Genomic DNA, 14,268 nt, shown 5'->3' on the forward strand with positions numbered 1-14,268 from the left:
ATAAAATATGGAGAAAACCACAGGTGGTGGTGGGGTCATGCAGAAAGTGAAACTCTAGTGCACTACTGATGGGAACGTCAAATGGTGCAGCCATAGTGGAAGACAGCATAGTGGTACCTCAAAAAATCTGAAATAGACTTGCTGTATGATCTCTAGCCATTCTGCTTGTGTGGGTACATATCAAAAACAATTGAAAGCTGGGACTCAAAGAGATTATGCCCATGTTCATAGAAGCATTATTTGCAACAGTCAAAAGGCTGAAGCAGCCCTAGTGTCTACAGAAGGATGAATGGATAAACAGTATGATACATATATATATATATATATATACACACATACACACACACACATACATTCCATTGGGTATATATTCCGTTCAGCCTTAAAAAGAAAGGAAATTCTGGCACCTGCTGTAACATGAACAAACTTTGAAGACATTTTACTAAGCGAAATAAACTCATCACAAAAATTACTATATGATTCAATTTGTAAGAAGTACCTAGAATATTCAAATTCATAGAGACAGATAGTAGAAAGGAGCTGGGGATGCTGGGAGGGGTACTGTTTAGTGACTATGGGGTTTCATTTTGGGAAGATGAAAAAGGTTCTGGAGACTGATGGTGATGATGGTTGTACTACAGTGTGAATGTACTCTATGCCATTGAACTCTATACTTAAAACGGTTAAAATGGTAAATTTGACATCATGTATATTTTACCACAATTTAAAAAAAAAAAAGCCATACTCACGGATTCCAGCCTAAATCTTGTGGGTTCACATATAGAATACCAGCTCTGGAAACAGTAGCTGGGGTTGCAGTCCTCAAGTGATGAATCTCAAAGAGCAGCTTCATAGAGGGAGTCAGAGCTATGCGCTCATTGCTGGCCAATGTCAGCACCTGGACAGAGCAGCACAGCACAAAAGTGGCCATTTCATTAGGGAGCAAAGGCAAGGCTGCTAACTTTTCATAACAGCAAGAAGTACCGCCCCCCGCCCCTGCCCCCAGGAGAAGTGCCAAAGGCTACATATGAGCTCAGTGCCCAAGTTAGAAATGATCACTGCCCGAGTTAGAAATGCAGTCTGAATAAAGATATCAGTTCATCCCCAGGGGAGCTCACTGACCCCTGAGGAACAAACTCATCAACGTGCACTTACTCATGCCAACTTTTAAACAACTATGGTAATTATCTAAATTTAAGACTTTCGTTTTAACAGTTTTAACATGAAAAGGCCTGAATACCATAAAAAATAAACTGTATTTAGAATCTGAAATATCACAATTTTAAATTGTCCTACTGAAACTCATGCAAGTATAAAGATCTCAGACCTGCATTTTACGATAAACAGTATTTCTGTTCACCTTGTTATCATCCATGACAGTGTTTAGTGATTCAATCCACATGGGATCGATATCACCATCCAGGACTATCCATTTTGGTCCATCATGCCTAAGATTTGCTTGTTCTCGCAGAATGGATGAAAACAGACCTGTAAGTTGAGAGTAAACAATCCTAATGTACAATGGGGTTGATTGCTGTTCCTTTCTAAAATAAATTTGTGTTAACTATACTGGAAGTTCTTTTATTCAGTAAGTAAGTTTGCACCTTATTCAGGTGGGCAAACAGCAATGTTTTTTGAGCCATACCTGGGCTCTCGAGATCACTAGGCAAGTTTCACTTCCATGAGAAGGCTGCTTAACATCTCACACTAAGCAGCCCCAAAGATCAAATAAAGTGCCTTCTTTGAAGAACATCTGTGGAGATGGCAAATAGATGGGGAAACCGTGGAAACAGTGGCTGACTTTATTTTTTGGGCTCCAAAATCACGGCAGATGGTGACTGCAGCCATGATATTAAAAGACGCTTACTCCTTGGAAGGAAAGTTATGACCAACCTAGACAGCATATTCAAAAGCAGAGACATTACTTTGCCAACAAAGGTCTGTCTAGTCAAGGTTATAGTTTTTCCAGTGGTCATGTATGGATGTGAGAGTTGGACTATAAAGAAAGCTGAGCACCAAAGAACTGATGCTTTTGAACTGTGGTGTTGAAGAAGACTCTTGAGAGTCCTTTGGACTGCAAGGAGATCCAACCAGTCTATCCTAATGGAGATCAGTCCTGAGTGTTCACTGGAAGGACTGATGCTGAAGCTGAACTCCAATACTTTGGCCACCTGATGTGAAGAGTTGACTCATTTGAAAATACCCTGATGCTGGGAAAGATTGAGGGCAGGAGGAGAAGGGGATGACAGAGGATGAGATGTTTGGATGGCATCACCGACTGGATGGACATGGGTTTGGGTAGACTCCGGGAGTTGGTGATGGACAGGGAGGCCTGGCGTGCTGCAGTTCACGGGGTCGCAGAGTCGGACACGACTGAGTGACTGAACTGGCTGACTGACAGCAGGGAATGTACATGAAACTCAGATGCTATACAAGTGAAAACAGTATTCTTTTTTTTTCATGCACATATATTCAGTATCTATTTTGGGCCAAATATTAGCTTATTCCACCTTTATCAGTTTTTCTATACCATTATTCAAGAGAGATCATTATAAACTATTCAGAAGTGTGATACATTTCTTTGAGAGATTCATTCACTGGCATTGAAAGACTATTATCTCACAAGATGTAAAGATAAAACATTTTAAATTCACAGTCTTTCTTGCTATGTTACATGGCATATTTAATAGCTGCTGAGTGTTCAAAACTCAAGTATATAATACTACAGTGAAAAAAAAAAACTGTACTGAGGCACGTATGTAGAAGGTTTTGTTTCCTGTGAAGTATCTCGTGCAAAGAAGAGTGACAGTCAAAACCGAACCTGCCATTGTAATTCACAAAAATGTCAGCAACGCTTCTAATGGACAATGATTTGAAAGGCTTCCAGATATTTTCAGAATAAACAAATTATTTTTCCCTTCCTGCCACAGTCTTTAAAAAAAGCTAGAAAGCTTAAGACAGTACATTTTGATTGTCCCACAATTAAGGAAGCAGTGTGTACATATTAGGAAGGAAAATGATGAAGTCGGCTTCTTTGATAGGCTCATCAGGAAGGTCTTCTTTGATGAGATATGTGACCCGACATTCCAGTAATGTAAGGGAGCAAGCCATGGCAGCATCCGCACTGCTGCAGACAGTGTGGACAGCAAGTGCAAAGGCCCATGGTGGGAAGATGCTCGGCAATCTGGGGCAAGAGCAAGGAGGCCTGAGCATATGTGCAAGTAAAAGGCAAAGAACAAGAAATGAGGTCAGATGGGGAAGGGGGTCTCCATCACATAGAACCCTGTAGGCTTTGGATAAAGGCTGGATCCTAATGCTGATGAAACACACTGGAAACTTCAAGCAGAGAAATAACATTTTGAAGAGCCTCTGTCTACTGCATGGAAAATGAGCTTTTTGGAGACCCATGAGGTGTGACCCACTGTTGGTGGTCTGGACTTATGTGGAAGCTGCAGAGGAGGTGAGAAGTACTGGAATACAACACATAACATTAAAGGTGAAGCCTAGAGAATTTGCTGTGAGGTTGAATGTATGGTGGGAAAGAACTCAAGGATGATGACAAGGTTAGTGCACTTATGGAAATGAGAACGTAAGAACTTATCTTAACAAAAAAAGGAATCTGCTTGTCTGCAAAAATGGTTTCAGGACAAGAAACATGTTCCAAGGACTTTGGAACTTAGTGTCTTGCATCAGGTACTGCATAAATATTTCTTGAAGTATTTGTGTTGACTTTTCCGGTTTATAGGGAGCGCAGACATAAATAATGGGGGATAAAATACACAGCTTTGTGCATGAACCTGCTGAATGCTAATCAACCACTTATTAAATCTGGGTTTAATTTATAGGTTATAAATGCTGTTGTGAGCTGCTCTATTTCCAATAACGCCAACCCATAAACATTAAATCTACAGCCATGATTAAAATTGGCTTGAACTAAGAAATGATTTTCTGGATTTAAAAAAAAAAAGAATTTTTTAGCACTTCAAAAGGGGAAATACTACTTGCCGTCTTTCCATTCTCGGGTAGCATGGTGTATGAAACCGAAGAGTTCATCTGTTGTCACAGCTTTGGGGTTTAAGTCATTCCAAATGGGTTTCTGTTTCATGTTAACATATGTTCGGTGTAATGTTCTCAAAATCTAGGGGAGAAAAGGAAAAAAGCTAAGAAAACTAATACTAATGTAAGCCAAATGAAAAGCAAAAGATTTCTGCAGGGTTTTCCTTACGCATTATATCTTCCTATATATCCTGAGTGCACTGAGAATGGGAAAACATTTTCATGTGTGTGTTTTCATTCCCATCTTGGAAACTTTAATCCTACAATCCCTGAGGATCAGTTCACCTGATTCTTTCAACAATGTAGACTAGAGAAAGTCATCATCAACTGAGATTTTTAACCATCTGTGCAAAGTAAAGGCCTGTACATGTTATTCCTGTGCATGATGTTAACATCCGCTCTGCCTATATTATTTAGATGGTTCTTAAAATTTAGCCTGCATCCAAAGTGCATAAAAGGTATTAAAACAGACTAAAAGACCCAGTCTCAGAGTTTCTAATTTAGTAGGTCTCAGATAGGCCTGGTCTGAGTTCTAACAAGGTCCAAGGTGATGCCTATGAGGCTTGTCTAGCTGTACTGTGAGAACTGGTGGCCTAGAGCAGTAAGTTCTCAACAGGAGACTATCTTGACCTGAGGGAGGAGGACGTGCTGCTGGGCTTCTTGTGGGCAGAGGCCAGGGATGCTGCTCAATATTCTGCAATGACAGGCCGGCCCCCAAGACAAAGACTTAGCAGATCCAAATGTCAATGGTGCTGAAGCTGGGCAACTCTGATCTAGGTAATTGAGGAAAAGAAGCGTTGAGGCTAGGAATTCACAGAATAGATGCTTAACATCGTTTTGCTGTTCAGTCACTCAGTGTCCGACTCTTTTCAACCCCATGGTCTGCAGTATGCCAGGCTTTCCTATCCTTCACTATCTCCTGGAATTTGCTCAAACTCATGTCCATTGACTCAGTCATGCCATCCAACTTCCCCATCCTCTGTTGTCCCTTCTCCTCCAGCCTTCAATCATTCCCAGCATCAGCGTCTTTTCCAGTGAGTTGGCTCTCTGTATCAGGTGGTCAAAGTAGTGAAGCTTTAGCTTCAGCATTTCAGTCTTTCCAATGAATATTCAGGGTTGATTTCCTTCAGGATGGACGGTTGGATCTCCTTGAAGTCCAAGGGACTCTCAAGTGTCTTCTCCAACACCACAGTTCAAAAGCATCAATTCTTCGGTGCTCAGCCTTCTTCATGGTCCAACTCTCACATCCATACATGACTACTGGAAAAACCATAGCTTTGACTATATGGACCTTTGTTGGCAAACTGATGTCTCTGCTTTTTAATATGCCTAGGTTTGTCATAGTTTTCCTTCCAAGGAGCAAGCATCTTTAAATTTCACGGCTGCAGTCACTGTCCACAGTGATTTTGGAGACTGAGAAAATAAAATCTGCACTTAATACTTATCTGTTTAACGAACTGATGCCTTAAGCCAAGTATTGAGCCAACTATCCTTTTTGCTCACGGGTTTAAAGGGCTGACAAACAATTGCCAAATACTTAGAATACTATGTTGCTAAATAATATGGCCCCAAGTTTTGGTGCTCTAGTTCTATCAGCTTAAGTAAAGGTTGAATAGAACAGAAACAGAATCAGTGAAGACTGGATGAAAGAAATTGAATGTCTTAGGAATATTAAGCTTCTATTTTTAGAAACCATTAATCTACTGAAAATGATAGAATTTAATTTTATCCTTCCTTTCACCATAGCCCATATCTGAAACTTACTCTAACAAAATAATTACAGGTCTATCAGTTAGTTATCTACTTTAATATTTCAAATATTACATTTTTCACTAGAAAAAAGCCCTATCCCGGGCCTCCCTTTCCAAGCGTACCACTTTGAGTTCTGATCTAAACATTGGCAAGTTCTGTAGACATCCACGCCCTGAAGCCTCATGTGCGCACGACACTTATTTTTAGTCTCCCGTTACTAAATACGTTTCTACCCAAGCACCCTCAATGAAAACACATGCAGTTCTGCCTATACCGTCTGCCAAGCAAAAAAGTATGTTTCCAGGACTCTAAGACCAAACAAAATCAAGCAGTGAACTAGAAATGGGGATAACAGCAGCCGTGGACTCTCATCATTGTACAGAGTAAACCACACATCGTGCACCTGGCACGGCACATAACAGGTGCCTCACAGACGTGGCTTCTGCTTCCTCCGTTGCTTTTCAAGTTCTGCTTTGGCCTCTAGAGAGTGACACTGAAGAAAACTATTTGGGTTTTTCTCAGTGATATGGAAAGGAGAAACTAGGATAACTTGGAAAAGATCAGAAAATAGTTTTGACAAATGTGGGTAGGGCAAAACCAATCTTGTAATCTGGGTATCTTATTCTAGAGTCTCTCAATATATCTACTTTGGATAAAATAATTCAGGTATATTACTGAAAGATGCGTAAGACAGGTGGGCATACATCTAAATGTGTGAATAGGATGCTATCTCACGTGGAAAGCCCAGTCTTCCTTCATTTACTTTCCTTGAGTGCAGTGTTCTACTAATTCCTCTTTCCTTGTCCTCATTATAAAGAAAAAGAATATCAATTGATCAGAGAGCAATACAGAGTCTCAGATTCTAACTTCAAATTATGAGCAAATTCACTGAAGGGAACTCTCAAGTAGGACTGAATGTCGGCCCCACGCTTATGCCAGTTTTGTTCAAGGCTCACAGGTGTTTACCATACCTTACTCTTCCCTGTGCCTGCATTTCCAACGACGAAGACAGAGTGTCGCACAGCCAACAGCTCCTCAAGCTGAACAACCTACAGACCGAACAACCAGACACTAGTTTCCTTTAAAAAAAAAATCTACCCATTTTTGCCAAGTTCTTTTCTTACAACTCAAGCCAGACCCCACCAGCAGCATTATATTCCGGGAGAATTCAGAGATAACAAGTGCAAAGTATAGTTTCTCCCAGATCTCCCAATGTAGAATACGAGGATGAGAATGAAGAACAACCATTAGTTAATGAGTCACGGGCACAGGCAGAAGTGACGTATAGAAGTACTTGGTACATGGCAGGACTGAGTCTGAAAATCAGTAACATTCATGAACTGTGACCAGAAACAGTATACGGCTAATATCATCTATACCTAATCACATATCCTCTGAAGCATCGAAAACAGATGCCCTTTATGTATTTTAACACTCATGTATATTCACTATATGCCAAATGAGCAAGCACATGCACAAGCCTTTGAGAAGTCAGATGATGTCATACATATGGACGTTTCTCCCCGCTTATAAACATGTGCTAATGATTTTATTACTTCTACCCTTTCTTAAGATGGAGAGAAAAGATAGCAAAATTAATTTTTGCTGCACATCAAGATAAACTAATGAAAAGTCTGTTCATATTGAAAACCATGACTTAATCATATCTGTATATGTTCACCTTCTCACAAATGGGACAATATTTATATTTACTTTACTAAAGACTTCCATATTAGAATGCTGTAAAGTATGTATCAAGAGCATCTTAAGGTCAGTGGAATATGTAAGGTGATGTTTTGGCTGAGTATCACATCACTGCAGTTATGGGCATTGAATATCCCAAGGGCTGCGTGACAAGGGAACTCTCCTTTTACTTTGAGGATGAAGCTTTCCTCAGGCTGCAGGCGGAGCTCCACAGTGGACTGCCTGACCATCTGTTCAAAGTGGGGTGCTCTCCTCCGGGGCACATCCAAGGATGGAAACAGGTCACCAATGAGGCCCAAAAACGCAGAGGTGTCATCAGTCACTATTTTAGGCATATTGAAGTCCCTTAATGCTCTCATGAGTACCTAGAAAGGAAGACAGAAAAGTTTTCATAAAAAAGCTGATACGAGATCTAATAAGCACATCAACAGCTAAAGATGTTATTTTTAATTTTCATATCTATTTCATGAGATAGATCCTGTTCTCTATTAGAATGGCATTCTATCTACAGGGAGGGTAACTGCTTACAAGGTCACGTATCAGAACAGGAGAGAACTCTGCTCATACCATGGGTAACCTCAGACTAAAGCCAGCCAAGGGGCCCTGTCCCTTCCTTTATAATGTCTGGATCTTAAGATAAGGTCTGAGATGCTTCTCTCTGTAATCCTCAAACTCCAGGATATAAATTCACCAGTCCCATCAGATCATTTTATTCAAAATACTCTGAAAATCTCAGAATGATCAATTCCACCCATTTTTAGCTTGGGTTTTCGTTCTGTATTGGTTGAAAACCAAAGACAGCTTTAGATATTAAAAGCAGTAATTTGAACATCAGGATGACTTTCACACAAAGAGGTAAGTGTCCCAACAAAAATAAAAATATAGCAAGAAAACAAACAAATGACAATCTTGACCCAATCATGAATTGTGACTGAGAGGAAGAGAAAGATTGGAAAAAAAAAAAGTAGAAATTCACAGGATAAATATCCCTTAACGTGAAAAGAAACTCAAAGGAATAGACCTTTTTTCAAAATTGCAAGACATACTGCATCTACACAAAGGCTATATATCAATTACTCTCACCACTTGTTTAATAGAGAAAAATGCACAATGTGGATGTTATTGTTTTTCCCCATGAAGGAGACTGGAACATCCCCTTGTTTCTCTAAATAACCAGTTAAGTATTTCACTGGTGTCGGGCAAGCATCCTTCCTGTTGCTTTCTTCCTGTTCATCCCATGAAATGAACATACTTTCTTCCATTAGATTATGTCTTCATTGACATTTTTAGGATTAATATCCCAACTCAATAAGATTTTCTAAATGCTCCTCAGAGAAAATCAAACAGCAATTACTGAATTATTTATGACTGTTCAAATACTTTTTGTGGCTGGTATTTCAAAAGCACTTATAAAATCACATTTTCTTTCATAGATTCATATCCTTTTACTCCAAAATTCTTGTGGTCTTGTATAATGCAAGAAATGTCAGTCCTTAAAATAGCCTGTATTAAAAATAGATGTGATCCTTTTTTAAAGTTGTGATATGTATAACCCACCATCCATACATACACTTTTCTTTGTATGAAGCCATTTAGTTATTCACTCAACAAAATCATATTAGCACTGCAGTACCTGATCTTCAGGTCTATTTTTATCTCCTCGTTTCAGGGAGCCAGCTACAACCAAGACAGATTTAATAGCACGAAGTCCCCAATCATAATGATCCTAAAATCAAAACACAGATACATTCTTTCAAAAATTTTATGAGGGACTCAGATTTCCATTCCAGAAGAGCTTAAGCCTAAAAGAATTCACTTAAACACGTGTCTTGACAATGTAAAGTAATATTTTTATCCCCTCCTTGAAATTTAAAAAATCATGTCCCTTCACTGTCCGGCTTCTTTTGCCCGATTCTTTGCCTCTGTCAGCAAATCTCTTCTTTCCATGGTGTTTAGCTGCAGTATTCGCCCAAGGCTCCACTTGCCTGCCTCCCTCTGTTCTCTCAATAAACTTGGCAACTCAGGGGTACAATTACTCCCATGTTTTACCTCCAACCACAAGCACACTCCTCTTGTCCACCTAGAGCCCTGCTATTCTATCTCCTCCTGGCCCTGGATCTCTAATCTCCCTCATTACTCTCTCTCTACAAAAAAATTTTATTGGAGTACAGTTGATTTACAATGTTGTGTTAGTTTCAAGCATACAACAGAATGACTCAATTACACATATACATGTTCCTACTCTTTTTAAGATTATTTTCCCATATAGATCATTACAGAGTATTGAGTAGAGTTTCCTGTGTGTACTTATTTGGTGGCTCAGTGGTAAAGAATCTGCCTGCAGTGCAGAAGACTCAGGTTTGATCCCTGTGTGGGGAAGATCCTCTGAAGAAGGAAATGGTGACTCACTCCAGTGGAAAATCCCATGGACAGAGGAGCCTGGCGAGCTACTCTCCATGGGATCACAAAGAGTTGGACATGACTCAGCAATTAAACAACAACAACACACAGCAGGTCCTTATTAGTTACCTATTTTATATGTAGTACCTATTTTATATGTAGTAGCATATATATATTGGAGAAGGAAATGGCAACCTACTCCAGTATTCTTGCCTGGAGAATCCCAGGGACGGGGGAGCCTGGTGGGCTGCTGTCTATGGGGTCGCCCAGAGTCGGACACGACTGAAGTGACTTAGCAGCAGCAGCAGCAGCAGCATATATATGGAGAAGGCAATGGCAACCCACTCCAGGACTCTTGCCTGGAAAATCCCATGGACAGAGGAGCCTGGTAGGCTTCAGTCCATGGGGTCTCAAAGAGTCAGACATGACTGAGCGACTTCACTTTTACTTTTCACTTTCATGCACTGGAGAAGGAAATGGCAACCCACTCCAGTGTTCTTGCCTGGAGAATCCCAGGGACGGCAGAACCTGGTGGGCTGCCATCTATGGGGTTGCACAGAGTTGGACACGACTGAAGCGACTTAGCAGTAGCAGCATATATATGTCAATCCCAGTCTTCCAATTTATCCATCCAGCCACCTTACCCCCTGGTAGCTCTAAGTTTGTTTTCTATATCTGTAACTTTATTTCTATTTTGTAGATAAGTTCATTTGAACCCTTTTTTAGATTCCACATATAAGTTATATAATGTTACCTGCAGGTAAAGAGGGGAGGAGGGATAAATCGGGAGACTGAGATAGACATATACACTACTGTATATAAAACAGATAACTAATAAGGACCTACTGTACAGCCCAGAGAACTCTACACAATACTCTATATGACCTATATGGGAAAAGAATCTAAAAAGGAGTGGATATAACAGATTCATTTTGCTGTACACCTGAAATCAACACAACATTGTAAACCAACTTTACCCCAATAAAATATTTTTAAAATACGTTCAATGATTAAACTGATACCTCTTTGAAACTTTTACATTGTCTCTGCCCAAGATTTCTTCACAGGCTCCGAGCTCCTGGAGCACAGACCCCGTGTTGATTTTTTGCCTTCTAGGCCCTAGCGTGGTGCACTGCACAGAGCAGGGGCCTCAGGGAAGACACTCTGCATCAACTGAGAGGTTGTGTATAAACGGCCTTCTATCTACAACCACACAGAAACAGCCCTTCTCTCTAATGTCTCCTGGCTATGCCTGAGGTAAAGTCATTTAACTTTCCAAGTCTTACTATCATCATCTATGAAAAGGCAGATGGAAGTATTCACCCACGTTACAAGGTTGTTGGAAGTAAAACCAGTCATTGCCTTGTGAGCAGTGGAGCAACACATGTAAGTATAAATATGCCCTTCAATCCATTAGTAGATAATAAAATCGTTGTAGTGGGTCTTAACCATCATTTTTGTTGGTATTAAAATAGAAAATAATGCAATGGAAAATACCACAGTGCACTGCAAACAGTAACGGTACGAAGTGCTTGGTGAAGATTTCTCTTTCGGTTGTTATCTGGGTGCGTGTGTGTATGCGCATATGTGTATACTGAGTCTCCACAGAAAAAAGTATGTCTTACTGTGGGTCACAGCAAAAATCATTTCAAAGCCACTGATATAGAAAGAACTAGGGCTTGGGGAGGGAAGGAAGGGGGAAGAGCCAACATTTGGAGGCCACAAGAGATTGGGGAGGGGGTAACTCACTGCAGTAAAACTATTAAAGAAGAGAATGTATGAAAGATACAAAGATACTAGTACTTCACAGCAGTACTATTTACAATAACAAATACAGGAAGCAGACTGACTATCCACTGACAGAAGAGTGGATAAAGAAGATGTGTACATACATTTATATAATGGAATACTTCAGCCATAAAAAATAATGAAATAATGCCATTTGCAGCAACATGTATGGTCTTAGAGATTATCATACTAAGTGAAGTAACTCAAAGAAAAACAAATCTCACAGGATGTCATTTACCTGTTGAATCTAAAATATGACACAAACAAACTTATTTATAAAGCAGAAACAGACTCACAGACATAGAAAACAAACCTACAGTTACCAAAGGGAAAGGGGTGGAGGGGGAAGTGTAAATCAGGAGTTGAGATTAGCAGACACAAATTACTACATATCAAACAGATAAGCAACAAGGTCCTACTGTAGTACAGACAACTATAATCAACATCCTTTAATAACCTATAATGGAAAAAATATGAAAAAGATTACATATACACGTGTGTGTGCTTGTCTGTATAACTGAATCACTTCTGTACAGCAGTAACTCAACACTGTAAATCAACTATATTTCAATTTTTTTTTTTAAAGGCGACTTGATGAAACGCCTAAACATTTAAACAGTGCAAACAAGTGTTAAAATAATTTTCACCATTTTCATTATGTTATTCCTTTGGTCAAAAATGTCCACTGATGTTTCTAAAATTCATTCCTACAGCTTAGAAAACTATCAGGACTGTGTCCCTAACTCAGCTTTTCTGTCCTGGATGAATTTCTTCCCCCTCATTTCCTCCCTGAGGCTTCTCTGAGTTGGAAAACTCTTTCCTTGCCTGTTCTGCCTTTACTCCCAGCATCTTCCTCCTGTAACTGGCTGCTGGTGTCCTAGAAAGGAATAGAAAGGACTGAATTCAAATCATGTTCCCACCACTTACTACTCATGAGCTTCAGATAGGGAATTGACTCAGTTTCCTCATCTGAAGCTCATAGTGTTTTCATCAAGATAATAAAGATAACACACGGTCCCTGTTCCGTAAATACTGGTTCCTTTTTTCTTGAAACTATGATACGTTTTTTTCATCCTCCATTTCTTTCTAAATTTCATGTCATGTGTACTACATCTCCTAAATAGATCTTTTTAAGACAGAAATCTGAGTGTTTCATTTGTTCTGTGTTCACCCCCTTCATCATCAGCAGCAATAAATTCATTACCTGAGTACAGTAAATGCTCACTAAATGTTTAAGTATGGTACTGGGAATGCAGTATGATTGTGACTACATGTATCCTGGATCCAGTAACACTGCTTTCTTCTGATGCTTTTCCATTATAAAACTAAAATGGTTTCATTGAAAAAAATACATATATCATTACAAACAATAAGGAAAAATTCTAAAATACAATCTTATTACCCAGAAACAAATGTTAAAAGTCACAATGTATTTTCCAGTCACTTTATACGTAAAACACACAATATAACTTATAAAACACACTCGAGTTATAGATCACATCTACAGTTTGGTATACTACTTCACTTCATATAACACTGTCATCAACATTTTCCACACGCATTTGCCTCTCAGATTTTAAATTTCATCCCAACAATGGGTAATTTTACATGAGTGTATCTGACAGTATAAGTAAGTGTATGGCTGTAACTGTGATATTTTAATACTTACTTTTTAATATATTAATATTTTAATATATTAAATATTTTAATACTTAATACTTACACCCTGAAAAAACTGCAAAATAACGTCACTAGGAATTAACAAAAGGTCACCAAAAGACTGAAGTTAGAGGTGACCACAAAGCTAAATTTAAAAATGGTGATGCTCATATAGATGCCATTTTTTTAAACCCATCAGCAGATTCAATGAAACAGCAAGAAGCTACTGACTGGAGAATAAAGTATACATTAATTTGGCCCATTTCAGAGACTAGGGAATTGCAGAGCAAAAATAAACACAAAAAAACAACTCTACCTTCAAAGAAAGAACAACCAACAAAATGAGAAACTCTAACATTTCTTGAGGGTTCTTCAGAAAATCAGCTTTCCCTGGGTCTTATGAACACTCCCACCATCTTTCCCTGGACAATAACATTCCCACCAAGAAAGAGAGGCATCATAAAACTCTGATTACATTTAAAAACAATCACATTTGTTTTTTGTGTTGATAAAACTTTGATAACACAAAAAGCCCATTGATAAAAGCCCATTGGTAAAACTCAAATTTGTCTCATGTGTTTAATTTTTTTTAAATGAAGAACTGTAAAGCATAGATTTTCAAAATTTAAGGGAAAATATAAAATTATTCCTAAATGTCTAACTGTAATATCAGTGATAAATTACCCAGCATCCATACTTCAGAAGTTGTTTTAATGGGGTGTAACAACCGGGAAAAAGCAACAAAAGACCCTCACCTGCTTGGACAGGAGCTCCTGGCAGAGTGTGTACAATGTGATAAATTTGCGGGCTAATGAGCGTGCATCCACAAAACCCTCAGCAACTAACAGGATTTCACAGATTAGCTCGATGTCTGGGGCCACCATGGCACAGGGTCTACAAAGTAAATAT

General features: G+C 39.1%; 1 protein-coding gene across 2 annotated transcripts in view; it reads right to left on the reverse strand.

Annotated features, from left to right (window-relative positions):
• The window catches only part of DNAH11 (dynein axonemal heavy chain 11), a 371,336-nt gene that overhangs the window by 202,995 nt on the left and 154,073 nt on the right, over window positions 1-14,268 (reverse strand). For both annotated transcript variants that reach the window (XM_070369750.1, XM_070369751.1), the window contains exons 36-42: window positions 14,115-14,253; window positions 9,146-9,238; window positions 7,683-7,877; window positions 6,780-6,857; window positions 4,006-4,138; window positions 1,361-1,488; window positions 750-898 (exon numbers count right to left, since the gene is read on the reverse strand). In XM_070369750.1, the coding sequence (XP_070225851.1) occupies window positions 750-898; window positions 1,361-1,488; window positions 4,006-4,138; window positions 6,780-6,857; window positions 7,683-7,877; window positions 9,146-9,238; window positions 14,115-14,253 (915 nt within the window). The remainder of the gene's footprint in view (window positions 1-749; window positions 899-1,360; window positions 1,489-4,005; window positions 4,139-6,779; window positions 6,858-7,682; window positions 7,878-9,145; window positions 9,239-14,114; window positions 14,254-14,268) is intronic.

This window comes from Bos mutus, chromosome 4, assembly GCF_027580195.1.
Source record: "Bos mutus isolate GX-2022 chromosome 4, NWIPB_WYAK_1.1, whole genome shotgun sequence".
Classification (NCBI taxonomy): Eukaryota; Metazoa; Chordata; class Mammalia; order Artiodactyla; family Bovidae; genus Bos; species Bos mutus.